The 16,793-nt window shown below is 42.8% G+C and overlaps 2 protein-coding genes across 3 annotated transcripts in view; both read left to right on the top strand.

The window, feature by feature from the left end:
* Positions 1–2,466, top strand: LOC140550132 (toll-like receptor 1). The gene has a single exon (XM_072673960.1). The coding sequence runs from the start codon at positions 1–3 to the stop codon at positions 2,464–2,466; it is 2,466 nt and encodes an 821-aa protein (XP_072530061.1).
* Positions 2,467–4,243: 1,777 nt separating this feature from the next.
* cnot4b (CCR4-NOT transcription complex, subunit 4b) overlaps positions 4,244–16,793 on the top strand; it is a 38,017-nt gene continuing 25,467 nt past the window's right edge. For both annotated transcript variants that reach the window (XM_072673088.1, XM_072673087.1), the window contains exon 1: positions 4,244–4,433. The gene's annotated coding sequence lies outside the window, so the exon portion shown is untranslated. The remainder of the gene's footprint in view (positions 4,434–16,793) is intronic.

The following is a 16,793-nucleotide window of genomic DNA, read 5'->3' as shown; positions in this document are numbered from 1 at the left end:
ATGCCACCCACCTTATGGATTATGGCAGTTCCCTCTCTGTTATTCTTAGTGGTCGGACCCACTGTGTTGGGAGAGGAAGACAGGAACTTTCCTCTTTGTTCCAGTATGAAGGAGAACCGTCAGGACCTTTCAAGCAAGAACCTGAACAGGATTCCTTCAGACTTGCCAGTTATCACTGAATACCTAGACCTATCCAATAACAGCATCAACCGTATTGTCCGTGATGACCTGTATAGATTAACTCGCCTCTGTTTCCTGAAGATCACCCACTGCGGCCTTAAATTCATATCCCCTGATGCCTTTCACAACAACCCAGAACTCAAGGTCCTGAACATCTCCCACAACGAGCTGACTGTGATTCCGCATTTGCCTTTGCTGCAGCTTAGGGTCCTAGATATCTCCAGCAACTATTATGGCAGCTACGCCCTTCCCAGTTTTTTTAACAACTTGACATATCTTACCGACTTTGCGATAGGGAGTCCCAAAGCGACCTCGGTTTACATCAATGACCTGGCGCCTCTTCGAAATGCACCTTTGACGCAGTTCAGCTTCGGAGGCGGTTCTGAGTTGCAACACTATGAACCTGGTTCTCTTGCCCAGCTTGGGTCGCTGGGAGTGACTCTGAGGGTGACGTTTTGTCAAAGTTTTGACATTTTCAAACAAATGCTCAAGGATCTCGACCAAACTCACACAAAAAAGGTGAGGTTGGTCAAGCTCTTTCCAGATCAGTGCACGATATCAAGCGATCCTTTTGACAGCCTTCAGGAGCTCCGTTACCTCGGCAATGTATCCATCGTGGACACCTGGATGAACAGCTCTGTCATGATTAAACTGGTCCAAAATATCTGGATATCTCCCGTTGAAGAACTTGCGTTTCGGAATATAACTTACAATGAAGACACTCCTCAAGGGTTCCAGTTTCCCAACCAAAACCGTACAACCAATTTACGAGCGATGGTGTTTGATGGTGTGGTCCACTATCAATACCAGTATCCCAAAATCAACATGAGCATGGATTTAGTATCTCAGCTGACCTACCTGAAGTTTTCCGGTACTGGGATGAATATCCTTCCATGTGGACTAATTTCAGTTATACCCTCGCTTCAGATCTTAGACCTGTCCGACAATCTTCTGGATGACTCCGGGTTCTGGTGGTTTTCCTGCTCATACGAAGGTGTCTTTCCTGCCCTGAGGCACCTTTCGCTAAGCCACAACCGCTTTTATAACTTGGCGTTCATTTCCAAGAAGACTCATGAGATGAAGGTCTTAACATCCCTGGACTTAAGTTTCAACTCCATTCAGATCGGGGAACCATGCTCCTGGCCTTCTCACCTGACCGATCTGAACCTTAGCCATAACAACCTGGGCAACACTGTGTTTAACTACCTTTCTCCACATTTCCAAAGGATTGATCTCTCCAAAACAGGCGTAAGTGCCATCTCCCAAGACATCCTCTCACAGTTCCCAAGGCTTACACACCTCTTCCTGAGCTTTAACAGGATACAGACCATCCCCAGTGATCTCCACGCACCTGCACTTCTATCCCTGTATGTCGATCAGAATGCAATCACCTCCATCCGTCAAGATGAGCTGGGAGGCCTTCCCAGTCTGAAGGCCCTACAAGTAGGCAACAATCCATTCGTCTGTGACTGCGACATTCTTTGGTTCGTGACAGTGCTAAACAAGACTCTTCTCCCCGACTGGCCTTTCGATTACACTTGCAGCTCTCCCACATCACACGCCGGAACGAACCTGCAGAGCTACCAGCCGGACAAGCTTTCCTGCCGACCGGGACTCCAGGCAGCAGTGGTTTTGTCAGTGCTCACTGTCACTGTAGCGGCACTGGGCATCACTTTTTATGCCTGTGATGGAGTCTGGTACGCCAAAATGCTGTGGGTATGGATCAGGGTGAAAAGGCGGAGGAGCAAGCATGCTGATAGACTGCTCAATGCCACCTTCCACTACCACGCATTCATTTCCTACAGCCAGCATGACTCAGCTTGGGTGGATTCCCAGCTGGTTCCGGCTCTAGAGGGCTCAGGGATGTCCATCTGCGTCCATGAGCGAGACTTTGTACCTGGCCAGTGGATTGTGGACAACATCATTAGTTGTGTGGAAAGCAGCTACAAAACCATATTCGTCCTATCAAAGAACTTCGTTCAGAGCGAATGGTGCAACTATGAGCTCTTCTTTGCTCAGCACAGAGCTATAAGCGTGAAAGACGACTCGTTGGTCTTCGTTCTGCTGGAGCCCATCCCGGCCGACTCTCTGCCCAAGAAGTACCTAAAGCTCAGAGCATTGCTAAGAAGGCAAACCTACTTGGAGTGGCCAAAAGATGAGCAGAAGAAAAAGGTTTTTTGGTCCAGTCTCAGGTCAATCCTCAGGACTGCTGACAAAAGCGTAATTCTGAGAGACACTGCTTTGGATGTGGCTGAGACTTGTGCTTTGTTGGGTGCCCAGGGATGACGTTCCTCAGATGCTGGCACTGGATCCTCTGAAGCACTGGTCATTAGATTGGTTGAGCAGGCCTAAATAGAAAAGGCACTCATAACTGAAGCTATTTGGCTTGTATTTTCATTGTTCATCTAGTGCTGCTGTTCATCTAGTGCTTTTGTAGTTGGTGTTGTTCCTCAACCTCAATTGTTATTGTTATCCTAAACTTCTTCATTAGTCAGTTTATCTACTGTCCATGGTCAGAACACCTGCAACACCTGCATGTCAGAACCAACCACTGCATGTGGTTGGTGTGGCGCAACAGATAACACCACTACCTGCCACTGAGTTACAACACCATGTGGGAGACTAGGGTTCGATTCCCAGTCTGAGTGACTATGCTGCGCTACACCAATAAGAGTCCTTGGGCCAGACTCTTAACACTACATTGGCCCACCTCTGTGATATGAATAACCTTGTATGTCGCTCTGGATAAGAGCGTCTGCTAAATGCCATAAATGTAAATGTAAAAACACCTAAGGGTTTGACAATGTCTCCACCTGCTGTTAAAAATGCTGTCACACATTTTGTGTAGATATTACTTGACTGATGGGGACGTGTACAATCACATGGTTGGTCTTACTGGGTACTGTTGTTGTTGTTGTTCAAAATTTGTTTCAAAAATGCTGTAAAGGTATATTAATAAAAGTAATTTTTGTATCAGTAATAGTCACTGGGTTGTGTCCTAGTTCATCTTTCCACCACAAATACATGACTGATGAAATAAACAGGGACCCGAGAATTCACAGGAACGCACCATATTGTCGCGGTCAGTCGCAACCTTGTATCTCAGTTTTCATTTGTGAAATGAAGGGATGAATTTATAAAATGTAGTTGGGACTGCATGTGCTTGTGTTTACTTCACAGAGAAAAATAGCCATTATTTGTAGGAGATTACAAATGCAGAAAAATTAAATACACTTTAATTTAAGTTTTAAGAAAACCTGCTTAGATTTTCAAGATGTCAAATTCATTAAATGGGTATTCATTGTTATTCTGTGATTAATGGCTTAAATAACTTGAGATGCTGTTTTTTTTTTGTTTTAAAACATATTATATCTTTATCTCAATAAAACAAAATTTCTTAATTTTTTGGTACAAAATAAAATTAAACTATTATCTTAAGGAAAAAAATGTTGTGTTGTGGTAATTCAATAAATAACTTGAGATTTTGAAAAAACAAAGCTAATGGAACCCAAATTTTGTATTTTAGACTGGTCCAGTTTTATTATGATTATTATTATTAATAATAATAATAATAATAATAATAATAATAATAAGAAATTAATGCTATCATTACCTCAATAAAACAAAATATTTTTATTAAATCGTTAATCTCGAAAAAATTATGTTAATTGATAATTAAAACTCAAGATAACTAAAAAAAATCAACCCATGATCCCAGAAAAACATTAATAAAGAAGATCTACCTACATAAAACATGCGAACCCATGTCCCTTCAGGACTACCGTATTTTATACAATCTGTTAATCTAAAATAAATCAATAAACAAATAAAAAGAATAAAAATAAATAAACTTAACGAAAAAAAATGTGTTTTAAACAAATATGCAAATTGCCCAAAATTCCCGCCACAGCAGCGTCAGCGTTAATTTACAATCGCTTAAAAAAAAAAAGCGTCGATTAGTGGAACTACATTACCCATAAGCCGTGTGACCTCACGCATGCGCCGTGAGTTTTGACTTGTCCCCCTCACCCTCCTCACTCCCTCCTCCCCACTTCATGTAAGATGGTGGTTGGAAGGTGCCGCCGCTGTACATGGTCATAGAGGCTACCAAAAAGGCTTGGTAATTTCAGTCCAGAGCTGAGAAATAGCCCCTTATAAACCAATTCCAGCACACTTCGGAGTCTGGAGAATCTCTGTCATATCCCCGTCCTAACTGCCGTGCATTATTCCCGGGACGAACACAGTTAGACAGGGTGAGTATCCCAACAGCTAGCTAGCTAGCTATGGCTAACGTTAGCTAGCGGACTAACCAGCGATCGCCAGAGACCTCACAGCTCAGCTCGCCAATGGAGTGACTAAAAGTTTGCTGTGCACTTTGGTGTGGAGCTGGGCGTTTCAACCAAACGGAACAAGCACCTCATTCACGTTTCTGGGCTTGTCTGGGGGTTGTTTGGACGGCAAATCCACCCGGTGTGTTGTTTTGGCTAAGTCTCGGAGTGTCGGGCTGTGCCGGGATGGGGAACTGTAGGCCCGGAGACTCTCCGGTGCTTAGTTTAGCCTAGCTTAGCTTAGCCAGCTCGCTCGGCGCCTCCACCACACTTTACTGCTGTACTTCTTACCTTCTCGGTCTTGTGTTTGTCGTGTGGTTTGATTTGAGACCCGCAAAGGTGCATATAGGGGAGTTGTTGACAGAGATTAGCCAATCCAGGTCCGGAAGGTGAAAATCCACCCCAGGATTTCGCTCCAACGGCCTGGGCAGCTCGGCTGCAGCCGAGCTGCCCAGGCCGTTGGAGCGAAATCCTGGGGTGGATTTTCACCTTCCGGACCTGGATTGGCCAGCCCGCTAATTCGTCTCGTCTGTCAGTGAGCTAGCGGGCTATCAACAACACCCATGCCAGTTAACCACCTAGCTTAGCTAACTAAACACCCCAGAAATCCGCCCTGAAAGGTTTCTCCATTTGGTCTGGTTCCTTATAATAGCTTGCTAGCTAGCACTAGTGCTAACTGGCTAGGTTAAGCTAGCTAGTGCTAGTGCTAGTGCTAGCTAGCTGTCTATCTACACCCGCCCATCGCCTGTCTTGGGGACCGTGTGGCTAAACGGGAGCGGTGCTGCAAGGAAAGCCCTGGAAAAATGAAATTTAGAAGGTGGACGAATGTCTTGGGGTTGATTTCTGTGTCTGCTGTAGTTGGAGCTGGAGCTATCTTTCATATCCGAGGGGCTGGCCTAGTAGTTGTGTGATTTTAGGATTTGGCATGCTGTAATCTGGCCTCTTGGATACAGCTGTTGTCAGATCACCTATATAAACTAGTCCTGTAATATGATTAAGCATATTTTCTAATAGTATTGAAGCTGAATTTGGTATGAGGGGTTTGTGTAGACATGCAGCCTTGTGTGCCATGCCCGTACACCCATCAGCCATGACCTTAACATTAACATAACGTTGACAGGTGACGTGGAAAAATGGTGAGAACTTCTCTTCATCTGCAGGCATCTGTCAAGGGTTGGATCTACATTTTAGGCAGCAAGGGAACAGTCAGAATCTGAGCCACGGCTGGACGACCGGGTCAGGATGTCTCCTAAATATCGTGCAGGTCTTGTGGGGTCGGTACCTACCAGAGTCCTGTGGGGCCGAAAGGCTCATTGTTGTGATTCACATCTTACAGGAATGTTAAGGGTCTTCTGCTAATGTCTTGGTGCTTTTAGAGGTCTTGTGGAGTCTCGAATGCCTCGATGGTCGGGTCTGTTGTGGCGGAGATGGGCACAAGGTGGACCTACTCAGTAGTAGGCAGGTGGTGCTAATGTTATGGCTGATTGATGTGTGTTAAAAGTGTGTGTGGTTGCAGTGATGTTATGCCTAGTGTTGGTGTAGCATAGTGGCGGACTAGGGTTCAGTGACCTGGTGGGGCAAGCCGACCGTGCTACACTATACGATAAGAGCCATTAGGGCCACGCTAGTACACAATGTTTACCTTCTCTATGCTATGGATCATGCAAGAGCATCAGCTAAGCGTAGTAAATGTAATGGTTTATTTCCACTATCGTAATCTGAGCATAACCTTCAGACTCAATTTCACCGATCAGAATCACAGATTTTTCATTTCGTACATACAAATGTTTGTACTAGGGGTGTTACGAATGCATCGACACCTGATGGTAAGGGTGACTGTACACAGAAGTCACAGTCCAGTTGACACTGTGGTTTGGACCTTGTGGTTTGAACCTAGCTGCCTTTTCACATATTTTAAAAAGCAGATAGCTGTGGAAGTGCGTTCCACCAAGTGTCATGCTGTCCGAGGTAGTTGTTGACTAGTGAAATGGAAACGTTAGCATGTTCAGTGTGTTTCCGCACACTTACCCTACCGCTGTCCAACAACACTGACTTACTGCCTCATCCGATCCAACATGATTTAAAACAAAATGGAAAAAGGCCAGAATATTGGAAATACCTGCTGCTTATTGTCAGCCGTTTCACCTCAAACAGAACAGTGAGTGAGGAAGAATAAAGGATGAGGTGGGGAAAGATGCAGCAGAACTACTGCTAACATGGCAATACTTGTCAGTCCACTAGAATTCCCACAGTACCATGCAATTGTCCGTGTATTCTCTATATGGCTGCATACACCAAGCCGTGACTTCCATACTGCGATGGTTCGGTGTGGTACATTCTTTCCAGCTGTATTTCATTCTTGAAGACAGGCTTGCGCTTTCTCAGTGATTAGTCCTGAAATCTAGGCCTATAAAGACAACTCAAGGCAAAGATTAGGGAACTGCTCCTGAACATTTTAACTTCCCAGTTTAGTCATTTCCAGTTCCCAGGCTGTTGCCGACCTGAGTCATGCAGAACCAGTATTTGAAGTCAAAGAAGCATGTGGGCTGAGGTGGTGCAGTCATATTACAGAATTGTACACCAATATGACTTCTGCAGAGGTCTCATGATGCTCCACCCAGCTTCCATAGTGCAAAGACTGCGTTCTGGTCCGATAACGAAGACGCCATTCTCCCTGTTACAGTCAGTGTACCATCAACAGGATTCTGAAGCTGCCATTGTAATCTATGACCGCTTACATAATGTTGCTTTAAGCCCTTTGCTAGTGGATTCGTTTTACATAGGGGTTTGCAGTAATTTAATTATCAGTGTATTTCCATGACAATGTTCTGTCTGAATCTGCTGTCATTGTGATGGACTGCGCTGTCCAGTGTCAGTAAGTGTCCTGGCAGCTTTTACTTTCTATAAAACAACCAGGCTATTTTTGTGTAAGCTGTCATGTTGGTCAATATTCCACTACGTCCTGTGGGACAGGAGTTTTTCCACGGGTTTCTCGAGTATGGAGGTGCTTATGTAGACGCTAAAGTGCTCTGTATGTGGGAAACTGTGATATTCGGCATTAATCATGTGGGTTGTACAAGTCTGTGGGCAAATGCAGAAAATCTCAAGCGTGGTACGGTGCAGCGTTCAAAGCTTGGGGATTGTCCAAAAAACTTCTAAGAGGAGCCACGCTTTTGGCAGCTATCACTCACACTCATAAACAGAGGAACTGAATGGTCTCATAAAAGGTTTTTGGGGGGATTGTAATGTCCTCTGGTGAATTTACATTGCCTGACCTCCAGTGAAACCCCCCTGTTCAGATAGAGCTTTAGACTCCCGGCCTCTAATGGCTGAGGCATCACTGTTGGCTCTCTGATTTTGATTTTCCAGTGTCTGATAATTAGCTAATGAGCGGATATTTGATTACTATAAACAGCAAATCTAGAAGCCTGTCATGTGGTCAGCAGACAGCCATGTCTTTATCAGCATCTCGTCTCTATTTTAGCCCATATTGAGAATTTAGTTTCCTGACATCAGGCCATATTTGGTGTCTTTTAATGTCTTTTATATATTGCCTTAGGAAGAATATGTGCTCTCCTGAAAACAAGGGCAGTAAGATGGGAATCGTAATGAAAATAGAGGCCTGATCAGATTCCGTTGCAAAGAAGGATAGCATCAGCATCATGGCGAAGACTGTGCACGCAGACTTATCTATTTCTCCAAACTTTTTTATTTTGCTTTTATTTGACAAAGAAATCCTGTAATCATTCAATCATAGTTAAACACTTTGTTTCTTTACTGAGGTTACACAGTGTTGGGGGGTTTTCCAGGCTTATTGGAGCTGTGTGCTGTAGGAGTTGGCCGTTTATCTCTTGGCAGCAGCATAATGTGGGTGCAGCATTGAAAATAACTAGACAGAGGACAGGACAAAAATTGCACCCATGTTGAACATTTTCAACCATTTAATCAGTGTTCAGTGGGGCTGTAACAGTACACAGAAGTCACAGACTTTTAAAGACAAGTCCCACCTGGATCCGTTTGGGGTCTGTTTACATTTGTCAGCATTGGTTTGATTAAGATTAGGATGCAGTTATCTGAGTCTAGTGTGGTTCGTTAGAGTAAGCGTGAATGCAGACGTTCAAACTACTTTGACTACTGGTTTATAGTGGGTGAATGGGTTTCTGTAGTGCACGCGTGTGTGTATTAGCATTAGCGTTAGCCTCCACTCGGTTCTGAGTGGGCTCGTCAGTGCTGGTTTAAAAACATAGAAAGGTGTGCGGTTCTCCCGCTGGTAAAACCGAGTGTTTTAGTGAGAGTTTTATAAAGGTTCAGATATTATGGTCTGTTTTCATGTTCTACTGTTAAATAGCTCCACACTGCAGACTCTCAACTCTTTTATTTACCTTCTGAGAGCGTCCCACTGCTGCAGCCGGCTGGGCAATAATGTCCGTTAATGGCGTCCCGAGGACACCAAAAGGTGCTCTGAACACCGTGGTTAATGGATTGCATTCGAATAAAAATGAACGACACCGGATTCATTAAAATATGCCTGGATTGGCCCAATGCACTGGATCAGATCGGATCATCTCTATTTTTTGCTGACTTCCATATTGCCTATTGTGTGTGTGTGTGTGTGTGTTTATATGAGAATAAACATCACCGATAGTAGTCGCGTCACTGCTCTCGCCTGCTCTCTGTTGGAGGTTGGGATTGAGCCTGTGAGCAGCAGAGACATTTATTGTCTAAGAAAATGTGAACGCCCATGTGAACGACCAGTGGACTGCGACAGGTAAAGATGTGTTATTCGAAGCTAACAGATTATTTTATATATATATATATTTACTGGCAGTGCATTTTCCTGCAGCTTCTGGGGGGAAATGGTTATGGTGACGGGCGCTGCATTTGTAGAGCACATTTGCTTTTGCCTAAAGTGCTGCACAGGAGGAAAAAAAAGCAGACACATTATTATGTGTACCAACGATGTCCCCGAATTTCAGTCAGCAAATGGCAGAAATTCACCTTAATATGCTTTGTGGGTGCACAGACTTGACCGTTGACTGAAAGTGGATATGTGGCCTAAACATTTGGAAACTAGCGATGTTCTGAAATGTCTTTGTAGAAAGAGAGAGAGAGAGGTCATGAATAAGTGGGGCAAATGATTAAGAGGAGGAATCACAGAGCAAGAGATAATTAATAGACAGGAATCTCGCCATGCACTGGTAGACATTGTCTGTGGCAGACAATGTTGTAAGTCAGTTTTCTGGCAAGGGTGGCTGCTGATACCTAACTCTGTTCCCAGGGGGCACATGCTGCAGTGTCAAGTTGCATAGAAAAGACTGTGGCGGAAAGCCATAGGAGGCCTGTTACATAAGAACGAGTCTGCAGAGTGTAACGGAGTGGCTTGCATGTTTGCACTGATGTTTGACTAGGCCCACCTGTGGCCTGTTGGCACAGTCTGTGTTTAACTTTATGTACTCAGGGCTTCTGGTAAGGCCTTATAAACTTATCACTTTCTCCTTTTTATTCAGGTACCTCTCAGCTGTCATAGTGTCTTTGAATTGCTTTTCTTAACGCCTTATTTGTGTTTCTTAGGCATGAATGCTAGTTTCTTTAATGGAAGAATTGCTGGGATATCACTTGGTAGCAGAAGAAGAGTTGGAAATAGGTCTGGGCAATATAATGATATTTTATCATGATACACTATGCTTTTTGAACTCTATTGAGGATATCGTTAGGGCTTAAAGAACCCTGATCAACTGCACATTTTGTTTCAGACAGTGTAATTAGTGCAGATATTGAATAACAATCACTGTACTCTCCTGTAAATACAGGAGAGTATTTGCACACTGCTTTTTAAGAATCTGTGGCTACTGATGCATTTTGTCTGCAGTCACGTATATCATTAATATCATGTATCACCAATTTTTTGCCCTAGTTGGAAACCCATTTTTTTGGCCACATGTGTTTAAGAAGCTTCAGTACGTTTGGTTCAATCATCAAAACATCAGCTTTCTTTTGGCTTGGTTATCTTGTGAGCATTTTGGAAAGGCTATAGCACGTCATTCTCTCAGCGACGGCTGTTAATGGGTGTTGTTCAAAGCCCGGCTCAACAGTCTTACCAATAACTTTGTGAAGCGTTTGGTCTGATAAACCATTGTGGCTTAAGATTTAGGAGTTTTCCACTGTTGTGTCATTTCCTTGGCAGCAACTGCTACCAGATTGTCACGGCTCTGGGGGGAGTGGAGAGCGTCTGAGCCATCAGGCCAGACCACGGACATGAACCGTGCTGCTCTAACTGTCGAACTCTTGTGTTATTCATGTGACTTGGGGCACTTCCTGGTAGTATTCACAGACCGAAAAATGAGAAGTTGAAGAGATAACAGCAGATCTTGGTATGCTTGCATGCACAGATCTTTCCTCTTTTTGTGGTATTTAGGCTGACGTTGGGATATTTACTCGAAAATGAGCTTTATTATTCGTCTTAACCATGAAACCGCAAAGTTCATCTTACCGTGAAGCTCTGCAGGGATTTGAGTTTATGTTAGTATCTTGCAGTAGAGCAGGACATGCAAAGCTAATGCCAAATCTTTCTCTGGAGTTTAGTTACACAGCTCTATCTTTCTGCTCACAGAGATAAATTCTAGCTGACCATTTGTTCCAGATCAGCCCTCTGTAGAAATAAACTGTAACACTACACTGAAAGAGCAAGCTACCATGAGCAAGACTCAGATATCCTAGGAATGTCCTCATCCAGTCAAGAGGAATAGGGGCATTTTGACTAGTTCAAGCCAGATTCAGTTCAGATCCTTTGTTTTTACCGCTCTAGCAGAACAACCTTCTGGCATCCTGTAGGCGCTATTGACGAACATTATACACAGCCCCCAGCTGTCAGTTTTTAAGAGTGTTCTCAACATCTGTCATTTTAATGATTAGACTGTTTTTGAGAGACTTGTAGTCCTGGCATTTATCTTTTTTCTGTATTGTTGCCATGTCATTGTTAAAAATACAATTGACACTGTTTCAAAAATATTTAATATTTAATACACTGTTTAACCATTGTTCTATATGCTTTATCTAAAGAAATTATAGTCATTCTCTTTTTATACTGATATATATTATAAATGATTTACATTTTTTGCATAGTGGGTCAATGAATAATTCCCATATAGCTATAGAAGTACTAAAAAAGGAAATATAGAAATATGTAGCATAAAACATGTGTAAACCATCAGGATTGTAACTTAATGACTTTAAATTCCATTACAAAACAGCCACATCTCTTAAGGCACATGTTAAACCAATACTGTCCTGTGCATTGTGACTATCATGGGTAACTATAGTCATTTTTGCAAAACCACCAGGAGCTTTAACAGCTTTTTCAGCAGGGATGAAAGCCTTGCTAGAGCTACTTTTGATTATTAGAGCTTTTGAATTGCAGAAGGAAGTAGGCGCTGATTTCTGTAGTCGATAAAATGACAGAGGAAGCACCAGGCTTGAGTTTCAGATCTATGATCAGTGCTACACACTGCTGGATCACACCACTGTATTAATGATCAGATCCTCTGCCTCACACTGCTCTGGACGTGCAGTCTAAATTTAAAGCATCTTTGTGTTGAAAAACATTGAGAATTTTTTTTTTTACACCTCAGTCTGCCAGCTACATGCTAAGCTCTTTTCACAATTAAAGCTAAGCATGTTTCAGCTTATGTTTTCGGTGAGTGTGTGAGCGAGCGAGAGAGAGAGAGAGACATTCTCTAATATCTACACTATATGGACAAAAGTATTGGGACACCTGCTTATTCATCGTTTTTTCAATGAAGTGAAGTTTAAAAAAAAAAAAAAAAAAAAAAAAAAAAGCTTGTCCTGCTTTTGTTGGAGTAACTGTCTCTTGCCCAGGGAAGAAGGCTTTCTACTAGATTTTGGAGCATTACTGTGAGGATTTGGTTGCTTTCAGCGACGAGAGTGTTAGTGAAGTCAGGATGTTGGAGGATCACCACCCTACCTCATTCCAAAAGTAATCAACGGAGCACCATCCATCGTTCCTGAGAACATTGAGGAGAAGAATTTGCACAAAGCGTAGGCTTGTTAGAAAACTGAAAATCTGATTATGGCGTCAGTGTTGAAATAATGTTTTGGGGCCAGCTGTAGCCTAAAGGTTAGACCAGCGATCTTGGGACTGGGAGGTCGCCTGTTCAAACCGTGGACAGAAAGTGCTGGGGCTGGAGAAAGTTAAGGAGCCCTCTGCTGGACTGTTGAGGTGCCCTTGAGCAAGGCACTTAACCCTCGTTTGCTTCCCGGGTGCAGAAGTGGCTGGCCACTGATTGTGAATAATGTCACTGAGTGCGTGTTCTCACGGCCCTAACTCACTGGTGTGTGTTGACTGCCGCGGATGGGTTCAATGCAAAGGTTAAATTCTGTGTTTCTGCTTCTGGTTCTATTGTCTGATTTCTGCTGTAATAGTCATTTAATTGTGTGTCTATCTTGGACTGGGTACGAATGAATTAAAAAATGTTTCCCCTTTAAAAATGGTACAGTACTGTAATTCAGTATAATCAGTAGCTGAAGGCTGCTGTGAAATGATAGTAGGTCTTCAACACCTGCTGTGCTAAAACCTCTCTGGAAAGGCGCTGAGAGCGTTACTGTGTAGCCTGTGGTGTTGTGACTCATTTAGTTTCTGATTATCTCTTTTAATCACACCAGAGCTGATGGTGGAGTGAGTCAGTGTGATATTCTGAATACAGTGAACAACTCCTTAGAAGTACAGGTCTGTGTGAATCAGCCATTTTTGCTAAATACTTGCACTGTCCAGAATATCAGTTTTTGGGCTCCGGTGCTTCGGCAGTAATCAGCGCGACTATTTAAAGCCATGTTGCTCTGGCGTTGGGGGAGGCGTTTAATAACAGCAGCACAGAACACATTATAATAAATGAGCTGTTTATTTTCAGTTTTTTAGATAAACAAAAATCTCAACCAGGCTTCGTTTGAGTAAGGGGGGGAGAAAAGGGAACTTCTGGTCTTGTTCACAATGTTGCCGGCCTTTGAGAAATGCCCTCTTGACGGAGTTGAAGTGACCGGGAGTGGCCAGCCAGTTTATGGTGGTGGTCGCTATTTAGCTTCCAACATGAAAGTGGGCCAGACTGGACTTTAGACGTGTCTCAAATATTGCTCCATCCCATTTTCTGTGCTGTAATTAGACTTTTCGCAATGGCTGCCGGCTCACTTTCATTAGTTTTAGAAGTGCAGGCATGGTTTTAATGGCCGATAAAAGCAGCGTTGTAGCAACTGGCCGAGACACGAGTTAAGTCAAGTTTGCTAGCTAGTGGGGCTAAGTAATGTCATTTCCCCATCGTAATGGCTGAGTGCATGCATATTAGTCACATTGCAGGGCATGCGTTGTCTTCTAATACAAAAATTAAATCAAACACATCCTGCTACAACTTTGTAGCTGCAAAATCCACAGTTCTCATATCCCACTACATATCTACCAGATATGTTTAATATTGCTGGAAAAAAAATATATTGCTAGGCTGATTTTTATATAATATCGTTCAGCCCTACTAGTATGCTAGTATGGTGGTGTTTTCTACATGGTCAGACAGCCTACTTACAGCATTCAGGTGATCGTAGTTGCATATTTGGACTCAGTTTTAAGATTTGATTTACCCTTTGTGATTTCTGTGGGCTTTGTCATTCCCATGGTTGCCGTTCCTGTATGGTTTAAAGATGCGTGCACTAGTTTTGTTTCAGTGACAGTAGTTAGTATATCACAGTATTTAAAAATCATTGTTATAAAAAGATGGTCCAGACTAGAAGGTGAAATAAAGGTGTTTCAGTTCTGCTTGTTGGGCCATAGTCTGAGTGATTCTCGTTGTTAAACATACTTGATCAAATAATCTCAAATAATCTCTACTTATCACCAGCTGTAGTTGTTGGTAGGGGTGAAACGGATCGCATAACTGCTAGGATTGTGTCATGGATCAAATACTTTTTTTGGATCAGCTAAAAAGAGACAACTTTGTTCTCCAGTGATGTCACTTCAGATGTGTGGCCATGATCGACGTATTGACATTGTCTTAGGTGGACGGATCACCTTATGTGTTGTGCAAGTGTTTTTTGCTTGTTCTGCTGTTGTCTGATACTTATTGTACTGGGCTGAGTGTGTGAATCAGATAAGTATTATTCTGATTAATCTTGTTGGTTTTACACAATGTAGAAGGCGTTTTGGCTGTGTTTGATCAGATGTGGTGAAAAGAAAACCTTGCATAGTGACGACATGATGATAAAATGCAACACCAGAGTTTTTAGACTCTCTCAAACCTATCCTCTTGCTGTTTAACATAGGCCTGTCACAATACCTATTTTCATTTATTTTTTAGATGATAAATTGTTTCCAAAATAATTGATATAATACACAATAATATAATTTTAAGAGCATTTTATGGCAATAATAATAATAATAATAATACAATAACATCATATTACAATTGCACCCTTTTAAAGAGCAATGAACTTTTAACTTTTATAACAATGAATTTTTATTAAGGCTATTCAGAAATTGGAATTAGATTTTTTTTAATGTTTAAATATACTACAATATATAAAATAAATGCTTTGTCTATGCTCGTTCAGATTAACAGGCTCCCCTTTGCCCATTCAGCCTAAAGGTAAAATGATAAAAGCAACGCCTCTGCTAAAATACACGCATGGAAACACAGTGGGCAATATCGAAGTCAGCAAAAATGACATGGTCATGTCCATATATTGTACGATAAGTTGATAATGTAAATATCGTGACAGGCCTATTTTTACACCAGGCGTGATGCACATACACATACGAGGTGAAAGCTGTTTGTTGACTACAAATATACACATTTTGGTGGAAAAGTGAACTTATAATAATATAGGATTTAATAGTATACATATAATATATATACACACATACATTTACTGTTTCTGGTGTGAAATACGCTTAACATGCTCTATTTACATGATGCACAGCTGCTCTATGTTTCTCTATGTTTAAGTTATTACTGCAAAATGTAACAGAGGCAGTAACTGTTATGGTTAAACTTGGGCAACTAATCCACAGTTCACATGAGCACTAAACCGTTGGGCACAATCCATATGAACCATAAAAAGCAGCAGACTACATTGGACACTGAGCCTCAAGGAGTAGCATTTTGTCCTCCGTTGTACACACAGCAGTGGAAAGCTGCATTTATTTGGGACATTCATCTGTAACTCCGACACAATTGAAGAGACCCCCTCCACAGGCACAGTGAGAGTGCCATTACAGGGGGACCGGTCTTGCTGTGTTTAGTCAGCCTGGTTGCTAATTCCATCCTTGCACGCTTCGGAGATGGTGCGTTTCAGCAGGCTTGCAGGTCTCGCTTGGCCGCTTGGGACCTTGCTGGCCAGAGGAAATGCTGATGACCCTACATGTAGAGCAGCTGAGTGAGGGGAGGGGTTGTTAACCCCCTTTCCCAGCGTTTCCATCCCTGCTTCCCTTTTAAAGATAGAAACAGAGGGGCTGGCATCTTCTTCGACAGCCGGCCTGCCTTCAGCGGGATATTTTTAGACGCTTTCCCAGTGTACCGCCTCCCCACCCTGCCTTACACTATCGGTACTCCCCCTGCAGAAGCCCAGGACACACTGCCTCACCACACACTGATTTGGGCAGAGCATAGAGGGCACAGATAGGTTGTAGAGGGACAGTGACAAAGATGTGATCCAAAAGTCAGGAGCTGAGCAGAGTACACATGGAGGACTGAGCCTGAAAGTATCCGGCCAAAGTGACGTGTTGTTAGACATGTTAGACAGCCTGTTTGCCAGAGATTTGGCAAGGCTGTGTTATAGTGGCGGCATATCTTATGCAAGGTACAGTCTGGCTGAGCGAGCTGTGTGGAATGCGTGTGTTCACCGTGTTTCTGACTAATAGGTGGTTTTGCTTCTTCCTGGGAAGGCCATTGAAAGCACTGGGTGAAGGGATAACAGTCATCATGAGGAAGTGGTGCTGCTTGTATAAGTGCTTCTGTGTTACTTATGCCAAAGTAAGGGCAGAGGGAAGTCCTTTCCTTGTTAGCTCAAACATCGCTGGGTCAGCTCTGCTTGCTCGTTTTAGTAGTATGTTTTTAGTATGGGATTTAAGCACTGCCATGTAAACAAATAGGCTGAGCAAAAATGACTTTTTACCATAACCCTTCAAAACAAGAAGGCAAAATAAGATCAAACTGGTTTGTCATTGTCTTTATTCTTATTCCAGAGCTAAACGGCTCCTTGTGCCTCATAACTAGCTTGCTGCATGTT

This window comes from Salminus brasiliensis, chromosome 2 (genome assembly GCF_030463535.1).
Source record: "Salminus brasiliensis chromosome 2, fSalBra1.hap2, whole genome shotgun sequence".
Taxonomy (NCBI): Eukaryota; Metazoa; Chordata; class Actinopteri; order Characiformes; family Bryconidae; genus Salminus; species Salminus brasiliensis.
This window is presented reverse-complemented; position numbering and strand designations above follow the sequence as displayed.